This window comes from Salmo salar, chromosome ssa02 (genome assembly GCF_905237065.1).
Source record: "Salmo salar chromosome ssa02, Ssal_v3.1, whole genome shotgun sequence".
In the NCBI taxonomy this organism is placed as follows: Eukaryota; Metazoa; Chordata; class Actinopteri; order Salmoniformes; family Salmonidae; genus Salmo; species Salmo salar.
In genome coordinates, this window is record NC_059443.1 from 58,651,892 (window position 1) to 58,677,532 (window position 25,641).

Below are 25,641 nucleotides of genomic sequence, written 5' to 3' on the forward strand. Positions count from 1 at the left end.
AAAGGCTCATTGCTCCCCGTCCTCTGTCATCTCAGGGAGAGGAAATAGTCGGGCAACTGGCCGGATATATGTCCGGTTCTTTACCTGGATCTCCACTGATCTAACACGACCATCGGTCCCAGGCATGGTCTTAGTGATACGACCCTGCTCGAGGCAGTTGAGGGTCCACCATCATTACGACTTGGCCATTTTCCAGGCTGGCCATTTCTCTCCGCCATTTCTCTCTGTGCTGTAGACTTGGTAGGTAATCCCGAATGAATTGGGCCCAGAAATGGTCAGCCAAGATCTGGCTGTGTCGCCACCGGCGCCTGCCAACGAGGTTGGTATCAGCATACATGGCTTGAGGAAGTGACGCATCTCGGCACTTCCTCAAGCCATCAAGAGCATATTCGGTGTAACCGGATCGGGGTCAGCGATGTCTGCAGAGAGATATCCCAAGGGTTTGGAGTTCATTATCCCTTCCACCTCTATCAGGACAGTCCGCAAGACAGTTTCCGTGACAGTTTGGTCCCCCAGTACGACTCGTAAGGCCGTCTTTACAGATTTGATCTCTCGCTCCCATGTTCCTCCAAAATGAGGAGCTCCTGGAGGGTTACATTTGAATGAGATGTGTTGGTCCATCAGCTGATCCTGGAGGCTGGGTTCCATGGCTTGGAAGGCTTCCTCCAACCTGGCTTCTCCTGCCTTGAAGTTTGTGCCTCTGTCAGCCAGGATCTCATAGGGTTTCCCCCGTCGGGAGATAAACCGCCGTAGGGCCATGAGGAAGGCTTCAGTATCCAAACTCTCCAGTAGGTCCAGGTGGACACATCTAGTGGTCAAACACTTGAATAGAATGCCCCAGCGCTTTTCCACTCGACGACCTAGCTTGATCGTCAAGGGGCCAAAGCAATCAACTCCTGTTGACCAGAAGGGTGGTTTGAGGAGGCGTAAGCGAGCAGGGGGTTAATCTGCCATTTTGGGCACCGTGGCTCTGGCCCGCCATCTCTGACATTCCACGCAGGCGTATTGGTGCTTACGAATGGCTCCTCGTCCTCCAAGTATCCAGTACTTCCGCCTCATCTGCCCATAGACTCTCTCTGGCCCTGGGTGGAGAAGCCTCTCATCATAACTCTTGATGAGGAGCCTGGTGCTAGGGTGTCTGGAGTCAAGGATAGTGCTTTTTATAGGCCTATTATGCATTAGGTATAAACAAATAGAATATTCTATAATTGTGGTACAACAAAGGTAAACTATTCTACATTTGGTGGATAGCATCGGGATCCAAAACTTCTGCTTGGCGCAGCCTCCCTCCGACTCTGATCACTCCAAGGATTTGATCATATTCTGGGGCAATTGAGAGAAGACGGCTGTCCTTAGCTGCCTCCCTACCGGCTTTCAGAGCTTTTAGCTCCTCAGGGAAGCTAACTGCTTGTGCATGCTGGAGGAGTAGTGTCTCTGCCGCGAGGGAGGTGGGTATGGAAGCCACCCCATCTGAGGTCTGGTTTGTGGCGGTGATCAGATCTGGCAGGGTTTGGGATTGTGTCAGGTCAGGGAGAGCTGTTGTTGGTTCCATAGAGATGCTGTAGCATTGGACGGACTTCCTTAACTCATGAGCTTCAGCTGGTTGCGGAGGGGCTGCACGCCTGGGGGCTGTCGGCCACTCGTCCTCTGGTTGGGACAAGAATGGTGGCCCCAAACTCCAGCGATGGGGTTGAGCCAGTTCCTTAACCTCTATGGGCTAGGTGGGACGCTAGCGTGCCACCCGTGGTGCACTCCATCAACAGCAGGTGCATTTCAAGAGCGGCAAATTTGAATCCAAATAAATGTCAAAATTCAAATTTTTCAAACATACAACTATTTTACACCCTTTGAAAGATAAACATCTCCTTAATCTAACCACGTTTTACGATTTCAAAAAGGTTTTACGGCGAAAGCATAAATTTAGAGTATGTTAGGACAGTACATTTACAAGAGTTGTATGTAATGTTTTGTCAATTCAAAGACAGGGTCACCAAAACCATAAAACCAGCTAAAATGATGCACTAACCTTTTACAATCTCCATCAGATGACACTCCTAGGACATTATGTTAGACAATGCATGCATTTTTAGTTCTATCAAGTTCATATTTATATCCAAAAACAGCGTTTTACTATGGCATTGATGTTGAGGAAATCGTTTCCCTCCAATAACCGGCAGTCAAGTCAGCGTCACAAATTAAATAATTAAAATTAGAAAACATTGGTAAAATATTATATTGTCATTTAAAGAATTATAGATTTACATCTCTTGAACGCAATCAACTTGCCAGATTTAAAAATAACCTTACTGGGAAATCACACTTTGCAATAATCTGAGCACTGCGCCCAGAAAAATACGCGTTGCGATACAGACTAGACGTCATGTTGGGGAGATCTAAAATCGAAAATACTATGTAAATAATCCATTACCTTTGATTCTCTTCATCAGATGTCACTTCCAGGTATCACAGGTCCATAACGAATGTAGTTTTGTTCAAAAAAGCTCATCATTTATGTCCAAAAATCTCCGTCTTGTTAGCACATGATCTAAGCCAGCCCGACTTCTCGTCATGAACGAGGGGAAAAAATATATTTACGTTCGTTCAAACATGTCAAACGTTGTATAACATAAATCATTAGGGCCTTTTTTAACCAGAACATGAATAATATTCAAGGTGGACGAATGCATACTCTTTTATAACGTATTGGAACGAGGGTACCCAACATGAACTCGCGCGCCAGGTGTCTAATGGGACATCATCGTTCCATGGCTCTTGTTCGGTCAGATCTCCCTCCAGAAGACTCAAAACACTTTGTAAAGGCTGGTGACATCTAGTGGAAGCAATAGGAAGTGCCAAAATATTCCTCAGCCCCTGTGTTTTTCAATGGGATAGGTTTAAAGGTAATACAACACATCAGGTATCCACTTCCTGTCAGAAAATGTCTCAGGGTTTTGCCTGCCAAATGAGTTCTGTTATACTCACAGACACCATTCAAACAGTTTTAGAAACTTTAGAGTGTTTTCTATCCATATATAATAAGTATATGCATATTCTAGTTACTGGGTAGGATTAGTAACCAGATTAAATCGGGTACATTTTTTTTATCCAGACGTGCAAATGCTGCCCCCTAGCCCTAACAGGTTAAGTGGTTTACCCCGAGTAACGTCATCAGCAGGTTTGTTTACGCTGTTAACATACCTCCAGTCTTGGACTTCTGTTACGTCTTGGATTTCCGCAATGCGAGTTCTGACGAACACCTTATATCTGCAGGACTCCGACTTGAGCCAGGTCAATACAGTGGTCGAATCATTCCAGTAGATGACCCTTTGGATTGGCAAGGTGAGCTCGGCTCACAAGGTCAATGCCAACTGGGCTCCAGAAAGGGCAGCACTGAGTTCCAGCCTAGGCATTGACAACTGCTTCTTGGGTGCGACCCTGGACCTGGCCATGACGAAGGAGACATGGGTGTGGCCTGCCTTATCCTCCACTCTTAGATAGGAAACCGCCCCATAAGCTCGCTCCGAAGCATCACAGAACACATGCAGTTCCAGGCATGATCCCAGTTGGTCAGCACAGGGTGATACATAACATCTTGGCATTTGGACTTCAGAGAGCTCCGATAACTCGGTTTCCCAACAGATCCATCGTTCCACTAGGTCAGCCGGGTGGATCGGTTCATCCCAGTCCCTCTTGGACTGCCACAGGTCCTGGACTAAGACTTTGGCCTGGGTTGTGTATGGCAGAATATACCAAAGGGGATCGTATTGACTGGCCAGGGTCTGATAGATGGTGCGCAGAGTGGGGGTTTCGGTACTCAGGGCTGAGCGGTGCTTGTACCCCAGGGTATCCGGTATGCAGCTCCATCTCAGTCCTAGAGTGGGCTCTTGTGGGTTAGCGCCAGACTGCGATAGCCATAGTTCACTGCTACTAGACCTGGCTTGTGGCGGGAGGTGCTGGATAACCTCCGCTCTGTTACTCGCCCACTGTCGGACCTCAAATCCCCCTTTGGACAGGAGATTCCGTACTTTGTCAAGGAGTGCTTTCGCTTCAGCTGTGGATGGGACGCTCTGTAAGCAGTTATCCACATAGAAGGCATTTTCCACTGAATCCCATACTTCTGGGTCACTGTCTGGGTGCTCCCGTGCGTGTCCCTGCAGAGCGTATATGGCACAGCAAGGACTGCAGGTGGTGCCAAATGGGAGTACTTGCCATTCATAGATTGTGGGCTCTGCGTCTCGTTCCATATCTCGCCATATGAACTGGAGCAGTGTGGTGTCGGAAGGCAGCAGACGAATCTGATGAAACATGGCTTTAATGTCTCCACTGATGGCTGTAGAGTGCTGCCGGAACTAGAGAAGGACACCGAGCAAGGAAGGACCTAAAGTTGGTCCAGGGAGTAGACAGTCATTCAGGCTTTGACCAGCAGCTTGGAATGAACAGTTGAAGACAAGTCTGTACTTCCCACCGTGTTGCTGGATAACATGGTGAGGGAGATACCAGGATTCGCTGAGTGCGTTTCCCTCTTCTTGAGCTGTCTCTTTGATGACATAGCCTGCCTTTACAAGGTTATGAATCTCTCGGTTATGAACTTCAGCAAGCTCAGGATTCTTCATCAGGCGTCGCTCCGTTCCATGCAATAGTGGGAGTACAGCCCGTGTCGTGGTTGCCAGAGGAGGATGGTTGGGCACCCATAGCAGTGGGGTCGCATACCTCTGAACGCCATCCATTTCAGTTGTGGTGGTGGGCTTCTCCAGGAGGTCTAATGCATAGGAGTCTTGTTTAGAGCGGGTGACCTCCTGTAGCTTCCGGTTGGAGAAGGTGTCCATCTTCCAGAGCATCTCAACATTCCGAAGGAGGTCAGTGGCTGGACAGCGGGATGGAGCTGGATTGCTTCTGGTGAAGAGGACTTGCTGTGATTGTACAGCTTGGGTGGAGAGAAGTAAATGGTCTGGACCTTGCACAGCCCAACCCAAGGATGTATGGACAGCAACGGGCCCGCCTTCTGGTCCAGCTCGTATAGGCTCAGTCGGGGTGACGAGATGTGGGTGGTCTGACCCAATCAGAATAAGTGGCGCTACTCTGGCCAGGCTAGGAAGAGGCAATCCTCGGAGATGAGGATATTGTAGAACACTTACCGGGCAGGAGTGCTCTGCAAGATTTAGGCCATCTGCCGTGAAGGCATTGGTGATGGTATAGGCCACGTCCCTGTTTCCTGAAGGTGAAATGCTGAAGGTCACAGCAGAGCCTTTCATTTGGATAACATCATGTCGCACCGTTCTGAGATTAAGGGTCTCAGGGGTCCCCTCCAGGTTAAGCTGACGGGTGGCCGCCGGGAGAATGATTGTTCGTTCAGACCCATCATCTAGAACGGCGAATGTATCAATGCTTCTCCCTTCACTTTGCAGAGTGACCTTGACCACCTTCAACATGACCCTTGGAGACCGGTTCTGCTGGTCGAGGTAGAGCTCCTTTGCAGCTCCTACCATGAGCATACTGTGCTCTTTCTGGGCTTGGGGAATTACATCATGCAACACTGTGAGATGGATTTCCGTACAGCGATTGCAGGGTTTCCTCAATGTGCAGGTCTCCGCCTTATGGCTACGGGCACACTTGCAGCATGGCTCGCCTGAAGTGATCCAAGACTTCAATTGAGGTTGAGTGAGCTTTTTTACCCTGGGGCATGAGCCAAGGAAGTGCCCCTTACTATTGCAATATGGGCAGTAAGGCTGAAATTTGATGTTCTTGCTCTTGAGAGGCGTCTTCTTCCCGGGTTCCTCCCCAGCTTCACTATTTAAGTACATAGTAGTGGGATTTGGCCTTTTCTGTCCCTCCTGGCGTTCAAACTCCTTCCTTCCCCCGTAGACTATGGCTGAGATTGTGGCCTGGTGAGCGATGCTCTTCGCCCTCGCTTTCACCTGCAACCATGCGGCCAGGTCTCTGAGAGCATAGGTGCTTCTCAAGCCCTCCTTCAGGATGCCTTTGTTCAAACAATGTTCAATGAAACTGTCCCTGAGGGACGCTGGCAGCTTGCTAAGAAGCCTGTCCACGTGGGAGCCACATTTCAGCTCGTTCCCGTCTTCTCCTTTAACGGCATCGATGTCAGGGATTGGACAGCCAGGGAGAACTCTTGGAAGGCAGCATAGTCTCCCATTTTAATTGGAGATGTGTTCAGGATGTTGTTTAGTTCATTCGGACTAGCTGGCGTGGCTCACCATATCTCGCTTTCAGGGCCTGGAGAGCGGCAGTGTATGGTGTTGCGGAGTGCATAAAGGATTGGGCCAGCTTGTATGCACTGGGAAACCGCAAGTGATCCATTAGTACTTGGTACTTGTAGCTTTCTGACAGATGAATGTGAATACCCAGTAGGCTCTCCAATGCCATTTCCAAAAGGACAAATTCACTCTCCTTTCCGCTCTCAAAGTATGGTAGTTTGGGTCTGGGAATTCCATAGGCTGAGGCTACCAGTAGTTTCATAATGTTGGCTCCCTCTTCTGGTTGCGTGAAGGATAAACCCGGGACTTCTGATGAGCCCACTGTGGCCTCATTGGGCCTGTCCCCTACTGTCCCAGACCCTCCATGGGTGGCAGCCGGATTTGGGTGAGAGCCCTCCCACCTGCTGTCTGAGGACTGGCCTGGTCCAGGCCCGGGATGAGAGGAACGATTTGCCATGTTGGTAATTGGCGGAAAGGCGAAGGAGTGATGCTTTGTCTCTCACTCCGTCTAGAGTGCCTCGACGATTTCCCTTCAGTTAAGGGGTGAGCGGAGCCTGTCTCAGGAAGCTGGTCGACATGTGCGGTGGGAGTTACCTCCTCCATAGGTTCTTCCTGTAGAACACTTTCCTGCCCCAAAGCAGTTTCTGGTCCTTGGCCCAGAGGGGATGGTTGATGGCTGAAACGTACAGCTGATCCATCACCACTTTGAGCTCTGGTGGGCTTGCCCTTGGATGTGGGAAACTCAACCACATAATCCTTAAGATAACCAGGTGTTTGCCTGGTTCTCCTGGTGCTACTGGTGGTTGAGGATGCAGCCTTTGTTACTTTAGGCTTAGCTCCTGGATCTTTTCTTTGTTCCAAGACCTTTCCCTCCACTGCTCTCTCTTCCTTTCTCCCTCCTTCCAGTGGAGACAATTCCTCCCTCTCCCCCTTCATTTCCTTTTCACCTGTCATCATCCGGCTCGAAGGACCAGTGAAAGATTAGTGGAATCTGTGTGGGTAGCTGGACAGGTAGGATGACTGACAGTGAGGGTGAACAGGTGGTCACGGGTCAGGTGACAGAGGAATGGATGAGACTGAGACAGGAATTCCTTTAACCATAAAGTGGTATATTTACTGAGTAGTCTGTGCTGCATAACAAAGGAAACAGAATAATGTGTATCCAATGAAATCCATCATCACAAAGATCTAATCATAACAATCATTCATTATTAACATCATTTAGGGAATTCAACAATCCAGTTCATTAATAAGTCAATAGGAACCATCGGTGAGCAATTTAGGCTCGTAACTATTTATCATAAATCATGAAAGAATACAAACAGTGATCGGTTATTCTATCTATAATCGCCATTTGTTGGATATCAGAGTCGATCAGTTCAACAAACAATGACTTTCTTATTTCACCCTTTCAAGTGTCTTCATGTAATTTCATTACATATTAACCATACCAATTGCATAATTGGCCTATTATGATCTGTAGAGCCGGGATCATTGACCATTCACATTACACAAAATGTTTGAAGCGTGCGCTCCAAGCCGCGCTCCGCGATAATAACTTCAAACAACAACTGATGGCCCATTCTCCCGATCGCAACAGATAGTTCAGATGAAAGTTCAGATGAAAGGTAACAGAGTCGGTGGACTTAGGTGGATTCATGGACGCACAGAACTTCTGGATTAGACGGAGTGAAGGAAGAGAAAGCAGCGCGATCAGGCGATGGCGATGTCCTCCTTTTATGGAGTGGAGATCTGTAGGACATTTCCACCTGACCTAATTAAAGCGCCCCTGGCCCAGCTGAGTAAGTGGCAATGAATTAAAGGATTATTCCACCAACTCCAGGTGGTCTAGAGTTGTTTTCCCCCTCTGGTTGCACATTTAACATGCTGGTAGAAATTAGGTCAAACAGATTTAAGTTTCCCTGCATTAAAGTCCTCGGCCACTAGGAGCGCTGCCTCTGAATGAGCGTTTTCCTGTTTGCTTATGGCCGTATACAGATTATTGAGTGTGGTCTTAGTGCCAGCATCGGTTTGTGGTGGTAAATAGACAGCTACGAAGAATATTGTCATGAAACAGCAGGGAGCAGGTCTCGAACCCTCAACCTTCTAGCCCGAAGTCCAGCGCGCTATCGACTGTGCCGCAAATGCATGCTCGTGCGGCAGAGTTGATATCCGAGCTTATAAACCCAGGGTCGTTACACTACTCCCTCCTTTCAAAGAGCGCGTCCTCGCGCTAGCTTGCGACTCTACATCTTACAGGAACGTGCTCACCGGCCAAGCACACGCACTGTCGTGGATGCAAGGTCCGATCACTTCTGACACCAGTGTAATGAAACAGGCAGGGAGCAGGTCTCGAACCCTCTACCTTCAAGCCCAAAGTCCAGCGCGCTATCGGCTGTGCCGTAAAAGCATGCTCGTGCGGCAGAGTCGATATCCGCGCTTATAAACCCAGGGTCGTTACAATATAGATGAAAACTCTCTTGGTAAATAGTGTGGTCTACAGCTTATCATGAGATACTCTACCTCAGGCAAGCAAAACCTTGCAACTTCCTTAGATTTTGTGCACCAGCTGTTGTTTACAAATATACTTAGACCACCACTCCTTTTCTTACCAGAGGCCGCTGTATGTTATTCATGAGGTCATTACAGCCACGACTCAGTGAAACATGAGATATTACAGTTTTTAATGTCCCGTTGGTAGGATCTTATTTTCCAATGATTGCACGTTGGCAAATAGAACGGATGGCAGTGAGGGTTTACTCGCTCACCTACGAATTCTCAGAAGGCAGCCCGACCTCCGCCCCCTTTTTCTCCGTCTTTTCTTTTTTTCTCTGTCTTTTCTTCACGCAAATGACGGGTTTGGGCCTGTTCCCGAGAAAGCAGTATATCCTTTGCGTCGGGCTCATTAAAGGAAAAAGCTTCTTCCAGTTCAAGGTGAGTAATCGCTGTTTGCTTTTATGTCCGAAAGTTATTTTCAGTCATAAGAGACGGTAGCAGCAACATTATGTACAAAATAAGTAAAACATTTAAAAAAAAAAAAAAAAGTTACAAACAACTTTAAAAAATGAACAAAATAGGACAGTTGGTTAGGAGCACGTAAAATATCAGCCATCCTCTCCGGCATCATTCTATGGGTGTGCAAGTAAGTGCATGTGTAAACATTGATACCCTGCTAACAGCCAGTAAGAGAACTGAATATCTGGTGGTTTCCTCTTTTCTGTCTTCCTCCCGGCAGCGGCACTACATATTTGTCCTCTTCTGACGAGGACCTGGATGTTTGTCTAACCCAGCCTTTTTTAAAGGACCTGTTAATGGTGGGTCACGACGTGTCAGAGTAAATGTATAATTATTTTATTCATTACTGGAACTGATTTTGCCAAATGCAACTGCACTCTCTGTTCAGTGCGCTCTCTGCTTAGAAGGTAGCAGCTGTGTCTCTGCTCAATTTGCCAGCTGCGCGAGTGGGAGGGAGATGCCTTGTGCTCTGCTATGTTTACGACATCTTTTTTCTGCATTTCTATTGAAGATCACTCCGCGACCCACACGCTGCAGGGCTATGGTTCAGCAGAAGATTATGCGCTGTCAGCCACTGATCTGTCATTCTCACTCGCTTGGTTTCATACAAACTTTGAGAAATAACGAGAAGCGCCCACAATGTGTTTTGTGCAGGGAAGTGCTTAGTAATGAGTCGCTCAAAACTAACAAATTAAAATGACACGTCCTGACAAAACATCCACAGCATGACGGGAAACCCAGGGAGTTATTTCAGAACACCTACAAAGTGGTTATGAACAACATCAATTGCCCAACGTTTAATTATTGCCTTAGCAAGTTTATCCGGACTTAAATTATCATGAAAGGGCATCCGTGCAGTCACTCCACGCTTGTTGAAGTCAGTTCAATTGACGCAACCTGTCGTTTGGCAGCAAAGGCTTCTCAAAGGATAAATAGGAACATAATTACAACAACTAAGGAGATGAGGAATCCGATTGACGAAACAGTATTTCACTGAACAGACTTCTCTCGTGGATAAGAGGACTCTAACCTCTGTGTTTAGAATCACAATCTAATTTTGTGGTTAAAATATATCTACAGAAACATCAGCCTCATATGAGCTCTGGTTTGAGGATCAGGAGAATGATGGGAATAAGGTGCAAGGTGATAAGTAGGTGTTCACGGGTGTGGGTGGGTTCATACTTCACCTTTCTTCACCTTTTTTGTCAGGGTACAATGTTTCAGGAAGTAAAAGTAAGTCAGCTAGCGTTGTTGTCATTTTCTAACAGGTGATGATAAGCAGACATAAGGGACTACTATCGCTCATAGCAGTAAATGTGAGTTTCTCTTTCAAACAATCCCCTTGTACACAGCTAATAGCTAGCTAACGTTAGCCAAAGCAAGTTAGCTAGCTACTGTACTTAGTGCAACCCTAAGTAACAGTACAGATGAAAATGAAAAATTATCAGGCCTACTGTACATCTTACTGTAGAAATTACTGTTGAAAAAAGGTATAGGTTGGAACTGTTGCCATTAAAATACAAGTAATCATTTCTATTCTGGAATTAACAGATTGGAGCAAGATACTTTTTGAGGCAAACATACTCACATAGTTCTGGGTTGCTCATCTACAGTACAGTAGGAAGCGGTCTCCTGCCTGGCTGAGAAAGCAGTAGATGTTCTGATCTACCATTGACATTAAATAACATCAGAGATGTGAGGCTGGCTGCTCAGAGGCAGTAATGGTATTTGATGTGGCGCTATAGAGAATATCAGAGAAGTCTTATGTCACACCTGAAAGAACTCTAACTCATGGAATGATTTTAGAGTTCAACGTTACAGTCCAAGTGTGATGAATCCTGTTGAGTCTAGTGGCTGTTCTCTGAAGCTTGGGATGCCACATGGGTGGGATTCTGCACCTTGCCCACCGCAGGACCCTGTTCATCCTGTCCAGGGGCGGAAATCCCGGGGGGGACGGGGGGGACACAACCCCCCCATCCTGGGAAAAATATGATTTGTCCCCCCCAATATATCACTGAAACATAACTATGTAATTTAAATAATATTAATAATATGCAATGAAAGCAATTGTGCTTTCATTGCATAGACACTTAATAGCGCATTTTTAAGTTTCAAAAGATTGCGACCCCCCCCACCCTTTGCCTCACAATGGTTTGATCCACTGCCAGTTCCTTAGCTTGCTAGGTAACAGAGAGGTCGTATCTACTGTCTGAAAGGCACTCAATGCACGTAACTGACGTGAGGTTAATCCAGTCAATCGCGCACACACACTAGCTGAATATGCAGAGCTAGCGCGCAAATATTAACTATTAAGCTAGCTAGTACCTATTCCATTTATGTGGCGTCGTCAAATATGGAATCTTTGCTATCGTCAATTTATTCCAAGATCAGCATGCAGATGTAAGTTAGTGCTTCAAAGTCCCTGTGATAAGGTTAGCGATAAACTGAAATACAAACTGAACAGAACTACACTCTCTTCTACCATTGTCTTAAATATATTTAAAGGTCTCGTTGCAAAAGCTAAATTGTCGCAAGGGAACTTTTATTTATTTATTTTATTTCACCTTTATTTAACCCGGGTAGCAAAGATTATAGCAAACACCACTGAAACTGAATTGGTGCTCGCTAGCTTTGCAAATTCAGCTATTGTTGGAAGCCAGCCAATATGAAACAAACTATTAAAATTACAAAAGGTTGCAGCATATGTTGTGTAAATGGTGAACTCATACAGCTGTCAACTCTTGTCATTTTAATCCGTTTCACATTTGCTAGCTACCTTTTAGATCGAAGCCCAAATAGAATGATTGAAGATGATAGAAGCCCATCTCCTACTGTAAATAACCTACACACTGTGTGTGTAGCCAGCCAGCCAGCCAGGTAGAAAAATGGCAGAAAAATAAGACGGACATCAGAGTATTTTTCAATACACCAAAACGCATAGTAAGAACCCTAGTAGCCTAATATCTCAAAGACTAGTTAATAAAATGTTCATAAGAAAGAAATTAAATTCTAATGGAAATGTTTCACAATGATGTCATTAGGCAGAGCAGGCAACAGATGGCACACAGACAGCAGAGTTGGGGACAGATATGCAGGGACAGACTGGCAGAGACAGGGAGTCTCAGGTAAGTTTGTTGAGTCTTTGTTTGGCAACAGTATGAAAGGTTCTCAATTTTTTGGACTTGTAAAATAGGAACATAATTGGAAAATGCCATGGATACCCCCACTCTCAACTTAAACTGGTGACTGAACTAAGATTTGTTAAAGGCAATGGTATTGCTGTTGTGATTAGTTGTGTAGTTTTGGGTACCGGTAGTTAGGAGTACGGCAAACACCTTATTTCTTTGGTTCCTCAATATACATTTACCATATTACAATGTAGGCTATGTGTTACAGCACTACTTTTGGTGTCCCCCTCAGGAATTGCTCTTGAGAAAATTTCATGTAATTGTCCCCTCCAAAGTTGATATCAGATTTTCGCCCCTGATCCTGTCTGACAAGTAGAAAGGTAGAGGAGGTGAGGCTCTCAGTTAGCTGACAGTAATGGATGTCTGTAGGCTCTGTGTTGCTGTGATACTGGGTTACCGGTATCAAAAATGTATACACTCACTACTGTAAGTCGCTCTGGATAGGAGCATCTGCTAAAGGACAAAAAAAAAACATGTTAACTTAGATTGGACCATTTGCTGAATCATTCTGAATAATGCAGGGTTTTTAAATAATTAAATGTTTATGTCTTTAGGATGGATGACATTCAGCTGTGTAAGGAAATCACTCGCCTCAAGAAGGAGCTCCAGAAACTGGTGTCCGTACCAGGTATAGTCTATGTTTACATTGTGTGCCCAACTATTATTTATTTATTATTATTATTATCATTATATTGTTTTCTTCACTTTAGTTAGGGCAATGAGTATGAGAATAGTGTTTTGGATCGAGAGATTAACTACTGAGAGGTCTTGAACTGCAGACTAAGGTACAATGGATTGTAGAGGGTTAAATTCCAGATGCATGCATTCATAAAGCCTTATAACAGCTATATTAAGGCCAGAGGGGGTGTGGTATATGGCCAATATACCACGGATAAGGGCTGTTCTTTTGCACGACGCAACGTGTGGTATATTGGCCACATATCACAAACCCCAGAGGTGCTTTATTGCTATTATAAACTGGTTACCAACATAATTAGAGCAGTAAAAATACATGTTTTGTCATACCCATGGTACACGATCTGATATACCATGGCTTTCAACCAATCAGCATTCAGGACTCAAACCACCCAGTTTATAATGTCTGATAAACCACAGCTTTCAGCCAATCATCATCCAGGAGCCAAACTATCTAGTTTATAAAACACATTATAACATTTGTTATAAGCTGTCATAAGTAGTTTTAATGAATCATGATTCACAGCATGAGATGTTATAAAACCGGATATAATTGGTTTTAAAAATGACTGTTCATCCTGTTGTCATATATTGAGTTTGTTCTACCACTGATTTAACCCCTGTTGACAGTGGATATATTTCGCACAATTGACCCAGGTTCGTCCGGGTTTGGCCGGGGTAGGCCATCATTGTAAATAAGAATTTGTTCTTAACTGACTTGCCTAGTTAAATAAAGGTTAAATAAAATAAATTTAAAAATACAGTGACGTGTTACCAAATAATTAACAAGTGAGGTCAGTAGTCCCTTCACCATCCACAAAATGTAATAGTTGTATAATTTGTACTTAATTATAAAAATTATTTTTCAGCACAGCAGAATCCTGTGAAGAGATATTGTATACATTGTCATCATAGAAGTGATCAAACTCAAACCACCCTTTAAACAATGTTTCCCTATTAACATGGAATACTCTAACGAAATATATCCACTGTCAACGGGTTAAATTGGTGGTAGAACAAACTCCTATCCAGTGTTCATTTCGTCAACAATAAATATGAAGAAAAATACTCATCAACAAACTATTTTTCCTGACAAAAACTATGATGATAACAAGACGACGATAACTATTACAAATTACTTTTCATTTTAGTCAAAGAAAATATATTTTGTTAGAGACAAGATATGTGAACCGCGGCGCGAGGCAGAGTAACATGCTGACCACACCACTCGCGCTAGGGTCATCTGCGTGGCCAGGCTGTCACGGGTGTTGTAGGGATTGGACCAAAACGCAGCGGGAACGTGTAAACTCATCTTCTTATTTTATTAAAGAAGGAAAACAAAAGAAACACGTATACAAAAACAACAAATGATACTAAACAGTCCCGTCAGGTGCACGAACACAAAACAGGAAATAACTACCCACAAATCCCATAGAAAAAACACCCCTCTTAAATAGGACCTTCAATTAGAAGCAACGAGGAGCAGCTGCTTCCAATTGAAGGTCAACCCAATAAACACCACATAGAAATAGACATACTAGAACTAACATAGAAATAGACTAACAAGAACATAGCCCAACAAACCCCGAAACACTCTAAACAAACACCCCCTGCCACGCCCTGACCAAACTACAATAACAAACAACCTCTCTTACTGGTCAGGACGTGACACAGGCGCTAAAATTTAAATTAGAGTCTGGCCTCTCCCATCTCCTCATTGGTTTTTAGGAGCACATACCCAGGTGGGTGATTGAAAGATGAAGGTCCACACTCCGGTCGGTTGTAGTAATACTGTAAAGTTGGTTGCCTACCGCCATATAAAGTCCCAAGAAGAAAAAGAAGCCTGAAGGAGGAGAGATGACGAGAAACAAATTCGGTTTACCCTTTTATCTGTGGATTAATTGTCAGAGTAGAGGACCTTGTGCATTTCAGGTAAAATAACAACCCAATGTTTATATACCAGGACAAATTAAATATCAACAGCAAGCTAGCTAAGTTGCCATAAATGTTTAATGCTTTTCAACCTGTCCCCAAATTAATCTAATTGGTTCAGAGATCGCGGACGCATGCACACGTGTGGTTTGATCAGCATATAAGAGAGGGAGTAAACATTATTGTTTCTATTTGAGGCATCTGGCTTCGCATCAGTTCAAAATATTGAGGAATGACTGAAGTGACCCCCTGGGAACTGTGTGGGAGAGCCGTGCAGATCAGCACCATCAGACCTCGCAACTGAAAGATGCCAATGAGAGGATTACATGAAATATTCTGCATGCGTGCATATTCTTAGGATTGGACAAAACAAATAAAAATATCATTTTCATCTGCTTTCCAATCGTCTCAAAATGTATTTCAGGTTCCGGGCTCTCCCACATAACTCCCAGGCAGTGACTTCAGTCACTCGTCAATCTGTTGAACTGATGCGAGGTCAGGTGCCAGGACACTTGACTTGTAATTGACCTCAACCAGAAACAATAATGTTTACTCTTTACTCTCTTTCTTACTTTCATGTAGGCTATTTTTGCTTTGATCACATCAGAAGCTCTATTTTACCATGAGAGCTGTTATTCATCCGTCTGTGTGGCTGCTCTCGTGCAGCGGTCTGCAAATGAGTGTTGCGGTTGCTTTTTTCCTATAGGAAAAACTAATGCAAATTGTTGAATATTAGGGGAAAACTAATGCTATTTAAATATTAGGATTAAAGTAATACTTCTGTCATTTTGGGAAAGCATAAATTATCCCCTTTTCAAGAAACCACTGTTATTTACCCTCCTTGATGGTTATGACGGGGAGAAAATCAGATCTTTAAATTGTTTAACCTGTAGTCGTGGCTTTATAGCCTATATGGTTAATTATGGCTGGCATTGGTTATAATCTGCCACAATATCAATGTTGCCAGCTAAGGTGTAGAAGGGGATAGTAGGCTTAGTTGGACAAGGCTATTTGAATGTGCACATGATGGAAGTTAGAGGTAGCATAAATATTCATTATTTAATAGAAACAAATGCACACACTATTATGTGACTAAAATGGCTGTGATTAAAACTAGACAAAAATTGTCCAGAGTTTTAGTTGACTGATAATAACTAAAACTAACAAAGGATGAAATTACTAAAATGTGACCAAGACTAAAAGGTATTTTAACTAAACTAAATCCAAAATGAACACTGCTCCTATCACCATATGATGACGCAGGATATCCAGAGCTTTTTGACTCAGTGGAGATCTAATAGAATAGATTAGTCTGATTTTGATGCTTACATCATCATGAAAAATCCCCAGAATGCCAATAGTGTTTTGGATGGAGAGGTCAACTACTGAGAGGTCTTAAACTGCAGACTAAGGTGCAGTGGAGTGTAGAGAGTTAAATGGTAGACATACTGTAAAAATGGCACTGAATGGCAATGAAGATTGTCTGTCCAATCAGAGGCGATCTCTTCCTGACCTCTGTCCACCACCACACCCTCTACAGGTTAAGAGTACTCACAGAACCCGGATGTGGCATTGTGTCATAAACACAAACATTTCTCGAGAAATGATACCTATCTTTCATACTCTGCTGCTCAGTCTGTTAGTCAGGGCAGCAAAATGGCAACAGCCAGGGACTCGATCAGTTGTTCAATCTGTCTGGATCTACTAAAGGACCCAGTGACTACTTCCTGTGGACACAGCTACTGTACGGGCTGTATTGAGGGCAGCTGGGATCAGGATGACCACAAGGGTTTATCCAAAGGCCTGTTCTGAAGAAAAACACTCTGTTGGCTGACTTAGTGGAGAATCTGGAGACAGGACTCCAACCTGCTCCTCCAGCTTACTGATATGCTGATCTTGGAGATGTGGAGTGTGATTTTTGTTCTGGGAGAAAACTCAAAGCTGTCAAGTCCTGTCTGTTATGTCTGGCCTCTTACTGTGAGACTCACCTCAAGCCTCACTATGAATCTCCTACCTTTAAGAAGCGCCACTTGGTCCAAGCCACCACACAGCTACAGGAGAAAATCTGCTCTCATCATGATAAACTACTAGAGGTTTACTGCCGGTCCGATCAGCAGTTTATCTGTTATCAGTGTTAGATGAACATAAAGGCCATGAAACAGTCTCAGTTGCAGCAGAAAGGATTGCGAAACAGAGAGAGTTGGGGGAGAAATCCCAGCAGAGAATCCACGGGATAAAGAAGGAGAAGAATAAAGTAAGAAAGGCTATGAAGTCACTCAAGCGCTCTACACAAGGTGTGGTGAAGAACAGTGAAAGTATCTTTACTAACATGATCTGTTCCATTGAGAAAAGGCACTCTGAGGTGAAGAAGCTGATCATAGCCGGGGAGAGGGCTGAAGGGATTCATGTTGAAGAGCGATTGCTGCGACTGGAGCAGGAGGTGGTTGAGCTGAGGAGGAGAGACAATGAGCTGGAGGACACTGAGGATCACATCCATTTCCTCCAGACTGTCCAGTCTCTCTGTGTCACTCCTGAATCTGAAGCCTTACCTAGCGCTGTCGACCAACATGTCTCCTTTGAAGATGTGAAGAAATCAGCCTCCCGACTAAAAGAACAACTGGAGGATGTATTGGAGGAGGAAATGGCCAAGATATCTGGAAATGATCAGCTCACATTGGATCCCAACACAGCACATAAACTGTATCTGTCGGTGGGGAACAGAGATGTGAAATGGGACCAGTGTCAGTTGTTGGAATATCCTGACCATCCACACAGATTTACCTTCTACCCCCAGGTGCTGTGTAGGGAGGGTCTGTCTGGAGCCTGCTACTGGGAGGTACACTGGGACGGGGATGGGTCAGTTTGTATAGCCGTCTCATATAAAGGGATCAGCTGAAAAGACAGAGGCAGTTTGTTTGGGAAGAATGATCAATCCTGGTGTTTAATCTGCTCTGACTATAGCTGCACCGTCTACCACAGTGATAAACAGACTGATACCCCTGTCCACTGCTCTTCCAGAGTACGAGTATACCTGGACCACAAGGAAGGAACTCTGTCCTTCTATGGCGTCTCTGACACAATGACCCTCCTCCATAGAGTCCAGACCACATTCACTCAGCCCCTTTATCCTGGGTTTGGGTTTAGGCCTGGTAATTGGATTTTCAATGGAAGAGATGTGGAGATACTGGCATTCACACAGTTATAAACTTTGATAATAACATAGACCTGCTTCAAGCAATTGCATCTTGTGATCTGGAAGTATTATCTAACAAATGATTTATCAAGTTATTTATCTTGTCTAATTGTATCCACTGCATGTGTGACATTTATCACTCTGGGTAAATTAATTTGTGCTTAATGAAACTGATGTTGTCTTGGTATCCTGTGATTTGTGTAAATTGTTGAGGATTTTCTGATTTCAGATTTTTCCTGGGTTGTTGTACTGTAAAATAATTATTAATTGAGGTCAGTAGTCCCTTCACCAAGAACAAAACGTAACAGCTGTATAATTTGTAAATAATTATTACAATGAGGCTTCAGCAAACAGAGTCATGTGTTAATATTAACTTGACGGAGAGATACTATCATAGAATTAGGAATTAGAGTACTAGAATAGAAATTCACTTTTTTATGATGGATAAATGTCAGCCATTTTGGTCAGGGAGTTGGTCAACCATGGTTTTCCAGTGCTGTGATAAAATATCAGCTTAATTCACTAACATGTACTGAGAAGATAGATTCTGTTACTTGTTTTCTTGTTATTCGTGTTCAATATTTCCATTCTGGGATAGTTGTTCACTGAATTTCTCGCACTAGTTACTCGCGCTGCTACATTGGCTACAATGTAAACAGATGTAGCTAGCTAACATAAAAGCTAGCTTTGTTGACGCCTGCTGCGTGATGCTGCAGTTTCCAGTTTAGATTTGAGGTCACGTCGAAGTAGATTTAAAGTAAATTTTTTAGGGATTTTAAGTGCTCTGCGTTCTCCCATACTAGACAGTATGCTCTCTCAGGTGTTCTTGGAAGATCACCCTAGAAAGAACGGGAGAATGCAGAACGTAAGTGTGCATTTTGGAACACAGCCATTGTGTAAAATAAAGACATTTAAGAGTTTCTCTGCACTGTAGCCTGTTTGTTAGCTAGCTAGCCAGTTTTAGAGGAATGATTCCATAAATTAACTGCCAATTTGCCAACATTCCATTCAAACAATGCAGTCAATCCACAGCCATGCATTGGCTGAAATCAGTTCAGGATAGGACTTATACAAGTTGTAAATGCAACAAGTACTGATGTTGTATCATATAAAAGCTCTCACAGCTTTCCAAGAAAACAGAAATTGAGACATTTATGATCTGTTTACATGTATTTTGGAGCCTATTTATACAGAAAATTGGTATAAAACCATATAAACTCAATTTATAATTAATTATATGACAATATTTTAGACAATAATTCCATTACACAATTTCTGATGTATCACATGCCTTACACCATGCCCAAACCGGATGCACGCGTGCGCAAATTGATTTTGTCCCCCCACACCAAACACGATCAATACATGCAGGTTGAAATATCAAAACAAACTGAACCAATTATATTAATTTGGGGACAGGTCGAAAAGCATTACACATTTATGGCAATTTAACTAGCTAGCTTGCAGTTGCTAGCTAATTTGTCCAATTTAGCTAGCTAGCTTGCTGTTGCTAGCAAATTTGTCCTGGGATATAAACATTGAGTTGTTATTTTACCTGAAATGCACAAGGTCCCCTACTCCGACAATTAATTCACACCTTAAACGGTCAACCGAATCGTTTCTAGTCATCTCCTCCTTCCAGGCTTATTTTTCTTCGTTGGACTTTATATGGCGATTGGCAACTAACTTTCATAATAAGGTGCATTACCACAACCGACCTCAGTTCATCTTTCAATCACCCAATGATCAATCCTGGTGTTTAATCTGCTCTGACTATAGCTGCACCTTCTACCACAATGATAAACAGACAGACATCTCTGTCCCCTGCTCTTCCAGAGTAGGAGTGTACCTGGACCACAAGACAGTAATTCTGTCCTTCTACGGCGTCTCAATGACCCTCCTCCATAGAGTCCAGACTACATTCACTCAGCACCTCTATCCTGGGTTTGGGGTTGATTTAGTGGGTTCTGTGAAGATAATGGCATTAACACATTAACTTTGATAAGAATGTAAGCAGAAAATTGCATCTGGTGATCTGTTTCTTTTGTCAAAATGTATCCACTGCATGTGGAACCTAACATAATTTGTGCTTAATAAAACTTATGTTGTAAATTGTTGTGGATTTTCTGATTTATGATTTTTCATGGGTTGTAAGTGCTGTAAAATAATGATTAAGGCTGGATTCAATCCATATCGCTGAAGTTCAGCGCTCTAGAGCAATTTATAGGTGAAGGTAATTTCCTATTGAGCCGACATATGCAGCGTTTACCGTGAATGCAGTCTCGTCTAACACGGGAACATTACCTTTAAATTTCTATCACCCTGTAGCGCAACTCTTCAGCACAACAGACTGAATCCAGTCCTAAGTGAGATCATTAAATCCTTCACCAAGCACAAAATGTATGTCATGTGTCAATAATGATTACAATGTGTTAATATCAACTTGGGGAATGAGACACTGTGTAATCATACATTATCATGACCAAAGTGATCAAACTCATAACATTTTTCTGTTACAGACAATGACAAGTCCAACGAGGACAGACAGAAAGAGGAGGATCTTCTCCAGCAGATCCACAAGCTGGTGGAGACCAGAGATTTCCTTGTTGACGATGTGGAGTTTGAGAGGCTAAGGCAAGTGTGACCGAATGGGGTTCGAAACCAGGTGTCATGCTCACCAGAACACTGTTAGCCCTCTGAGCTAAAGCCTGGGCATTTACCTTGGGGTCCCAACGTACAGTATGTCGTCAGGTCTCAGACCAGGTCATCACGGGAGCGTGGTTCTGAACCACCTATGTTACAGAACTCTGTTCCATCTGTCTTGTCCCCCTCCCCTTATTGGTTTGGTCTTCAATGACATCCTGTCCGAAAAACAAATACAAATTCAATACGAGGTAATAATTGATTGTTTTTGAGGCATGTGAAGACACCCAGGGAGAAAGGGCATGAGGATATGGAGTCTTAGTCATCGCTAGCAGGAACAGACAGAAATGTAGCGTTTCAACTTCCACTCATCCATCTTTCTCTCCTCTACAGGGAAAGGGAGGAGGACAAAGAAATGGCTGATTTCCTCCAGTCCAAGTTCCCCAGAAACTCCAAGAAGAAAGGTGTGTGTGTGTGTGTGTGTGTGTGTGTGTGTGTGTGTGTGTGTGTGTGTGTGTGTGTGTGTGTGTGTGTGTGTGTGTGTGTGTGTGTGTAGTCATAGTGCGTCATAGTGAGTTATTATTTTCCATTCAAATGCTCAATTGTATGTCTCAACGTTTTCAAGTATTCACTTTGAGACAGTAATAGTCAGTGACCTTGATTTGATGACAGTTTGGCGCCTCTTTCTTGTTAAATTCTTTCTTCCCTACTGAAGCATTTCTTTTTGAAACTATGGATTTCACCCACAAAAATGCATACATCTTTGAACTGGCTCCCCACTGAGCAACATTTATTTTCATCAGCGTGTATTCTGCTCATATCAGATCATCTGAAGGCGTGTGTGTACATGCATGTGTCTGCATACCCTTGTGTCTGGGTGGGTCTGGATGTGTGTCATTATGTCTGATCTACTACAGCATCACCAGTACCTCCACCTGGTACATCCCCATATCCTCTGACTGACTCCACCTCTTCCCCAGGTCAGATTCCAGCCAGACGGCTAACGTCCAGGGCCCAGCAGACCTCGTCCCCCTTCACCAAGACAGGCCTGTCCCTGCTGAAGGAGTGCTGTGGCTTCACCTGCTCCATCATGTAGGACGGGCCCTCAGGGGCTCTACCATGGAGCCAAAATAGAACCCTGTTGCATCACAGTTTCAGCTTTCCAACCCGAGAAACACTTGAAGTACGGACAGACAACGAGCCAGTGGAGAATGTTCAAGGATAGGTTGGGGATGTCGCCAGGGTGAGATTGATGGTGTTTTATCTCCCAGTCTATGCTGCATCCCGTCTGGGCTGTGTTTCTCTTTCACTCCTTTGTTTCTGTCTCTCTCCCTGTCTCTCTCCCTGTCCAACCCTGTCTCTCTGTCTCTCTATCTCTCTCTGTCTTCTCTCCATCATTAGGGCTCCAGTCCTATCTGCACTTCTAGTTGGGTTCTATACCCAGTGTCCCCTTTCCGCATCAGGCTCATCCCCCATGAGGCTGTGCAATGATCTTCCGTTGTCTGTATCAGACTATTCTCATTCATCATTGTCAGAGTCCCTCCTACTGTCCCCGCCTCTCAATGGTGTCACCAATGTTCTCAGAGCTGTTCATTCTGGACTATCTCTCTGGCTTTGGTACCACTGTCCCTAGAACCTGTCCCTTCATGAAGATTGGATGTAAACGTAATTTGCATGAGTCAGATATTGCTATCAAATGACGTACAAAGCGCTGCTTGTCTACCAGTGACAGATGTTAAATATTGCTGCCCCGGTGTAGATGATTATTTATGATGCATGAGACTAAACCCAACAGTGAAGATGTACTATACAGTATTTTCTAATTGGAACATCATACATACATCTCTTTAAGCCCTGTTTAGCCTCCCTAACTCTTTTACATTTCAAATTGCTGTAGTTGCCTTTGAACAGACTTCCCACTGGCTCAATAATTCATAGTCACCGTTAATTGATGGCAGCCTAATCATTGCTGCCAGGTCAACGTTAGCCAGACATGCAACTGATGGGCTAATTAACGTTTGGTGATAAGATTAGGGTTTCATGATAACATGACACTAACGTCAGAATTTAGGCAACTCACTGAAAAGAAGTCATTAGTCACTGATTTGACAGCCATTGTCCAATGAAGAGGCCTTTAGGAGTGACTGAACATACCGAACAACAGAGCTTAACAGATGACTCATCACTCGCTTCCTTTCTTGCTGTTGTTGTTATTCAATACATACACTCAAAGTATATCTTTTATGGGACTACAAAATGAGTCGTCCTTCCACATTGCTGACTTTACACAAGCTAGAGGTTAGTGTACACTATACCAATCAGCAGAAAAGGTTTCCACCGTAACAACAGTCATTTTGAGTGGAACTGCAGCTCACTGCAGCTAACATTGTTACACTGTATTACTGACTGCATGCTATTACTGACTGCATGTTATTACTGACTGCATGTTATTACTGACTGCATGTTATTACTGACTGCATGTTATTACTGGCTGCATGTTATTACTGGCTGCATGTTATTACTGACTGCATGTTATTACTGACTGCATGTTATTACCGGCTGCATGTTATTACTGACTGCATGCTATTATTGGCTGCATGTTATTACTGACTGCATGCTATTACTGGCTGCATGTTATTACTGACTGCATGCTATTACTGGCTGCATGTTATTACTGACTGCATGCTATTACTGGCTGCATGTTATTACTGACTGCATGCTATTACTGGCTGCATGTTATTACTGACTGCATGCTATTACTGGCTGCATGTTATTACTGACTGCATGCTATTACTGGCTGCATGTTATTACTGAATGCATGCTATTACTGGCTGCATGTTATTACTGACTGCATGCTATTACTGGCTGCATGTTATTACTGAATGCATGCTATTACTGGCTGCATGTTATTACTGAATGTATGCTATTACTGGCTGCATGTTATTACTGGCTGCATGCTATTACTGGCTGCATGTTATTACTGAATGCATGCTATTACTGGCTGCATGTTATTACTGGCTGCATGTTATTACTGGCTGCATGTTATTACTGACTGCATGTTATTACTGAATGCATGCTATTACTGGCTGCATGTTATTACTGGCTGCATGTTATTACTGACTGCATGTTATTACTGACAGCATGTTAAACTGTATAGGCCTACTGTAAACTGTGTCAGTAATTGTCAGTAATTACTAGGCAGTCCGTGTCAACATGGAACCACAGTTCAGTGTCAAGTCTCTCCATGGAGATGATAACTTTTCAGCCCGAGACTCCACTTGTGTCTTTCCTGTATAACACAGTGGGTACGTAATAGGGCACTTAGTAGGGCACTCCAGTGTGTGATGGTGATGACAAGGGTCCAGGACGAGTTAACTAAGCACCCAGAATTGGAGTCGTGAGTGTACACTCCACACACAGGGATCAAGGACTCTTCATCGCAGAGAGCCGTCGCCCTAGCAACCACGGCGTAGATAGTCCGAACGTACTGTATACAATGAGAAAAAAGCGCTGCATTACACACACGCTTGTTTCTGTTGGGTGTGTTTTAATTTATTCTCTGAAATCAGGGTTCCTCTGAAGTCTCCTCTGAAATCAGGGTTCCTCTGAAGTCTCCTCTGAAATCAGGGTTCCTCAGAAGTCTCCTCTGAAATCAGGGTTCCTCTGAAGTCTCCTCTGAAATCAGGGTTCCTCTGAAATCAGGGGTCTTAACCTTTTCTTATCTATGACATGCTATTGAGCGTTGGTACCGTCACCACACCTCAATTATAAAACACAATTTCATCATGCACCATTTTCCATGCTCATCCCTTATTCCCATATAGAACAAGGTGGTCATTTTGTGTTAGCGAGGGGAGGGAAGGAGAGAGGTAGTCTGGCTGACACGACCCACATGACTATACAGTGAAGAGCTGTGACCCACTTCGAAAGCTGGTGTCAGCCAGACCAAGAGAGATGGAGGAGAGGAAGGATAAGCTGGTGTCAGCCAGACCAAGAGAGATGAAGGAGAGGAAGGATAAGCTGGTGTCAGCCAGACCAAGAGAGATGGAGGAGAGGAAGGATAAGCTGGTGTCAGCCAGACCAAGAGAGATAGGACTGTTCAGCCAGACCAAAAATGGAGGAGAGGAAGGATAAGCTGGTGTCAAAAAGCTGGTGTCAGCCAGACCAAGAGAGATGGAGGAGAGGAAGGATAAGCTGGTGTCAGCCAGACCAAGAGAGATGGAGGAGAGGAAGGATAAGCTGGTGTCAGCCAGACCAAGAGAGATGGAGGAGAGGAAGGATAAGCTGGTGTCAGCCAGACCAAGAGAGATGGAGGAGAGGAAGGATAAGCTAGTGTGAGTCATCAGTAGTAGAGAGAGGAGAGAGCTCCGACAAAGTTCCTGTTGTTGTCGCGAGTGTCCTTGGTGAGCTGCCAGAAAGGTTAGTTTTGTCAATCAAACAAGCAGCAAGCATAATCCGGTGACCCCCACGCTCTATCTCTGCACCTCACAACGCTTTCCTCTGAGCGGGGGGACACAGGGGAAGTGACACGCGGGTGACATGTAGCTGTCATCACAAGGTTGCTATGACCACCCTTGTTTTGGCAGCATACCTCCCCTGAGTTGGTTCTCTCTCCTTGTATCACAGCAACAATGCTGGATTCTAGTGTTAGTTGTCAAGAACTCGATACTTCTGCATTGCTCTCCCACCTAATCTGAATCTGTCAACCTCAACTCAATACTTCTGCATTACTCTCCCACCTAATCCGAATCTGTCAACCTCA

The 25,641-nt window shown here is 44.1% G+C and overlaps 1 protein-coding gene and 1 pseudogene across 1 annotated transcript in view; both read left to right on the forward strand.

The window, feature by feature from the left end:
- LOC106587058 (bMERB domain-containing protein 1) overlaps positions 1-24,959 on the forward strand; it is a 50,505-nt gene extending 25,546 nt beyond the window's left edge. The window contains exons 3-6 of the mRNA XM_014174957.2: positions 12,970-13,043; positions 20,756-20,870; positions 21,273-21,343; positions 21,860-24,959. Coding sequence (XP_014030432.1) covers positions 12,970-13,043; positions 20,756-20,870; positions 21,273-21,343; positions 21,860-21,975 — 376 coding nt within the window. The 3' untranslated portion in view covers positions 21,976-24,959. The remainder of the gene's footprint in view (positions 1-12,969; positions 13,044-20,755; positions 20,871-21,272; positions 21,344-21,859) is intronic.
- On the forward strand, positions 16,678-18,860 carry LOC123730398 (E3 ubiquitin-protein ligase TRIM16-like; annotated as a pseudogene).
- Positions 24,960-25,641: the final 682 nt, after the last annotated feature.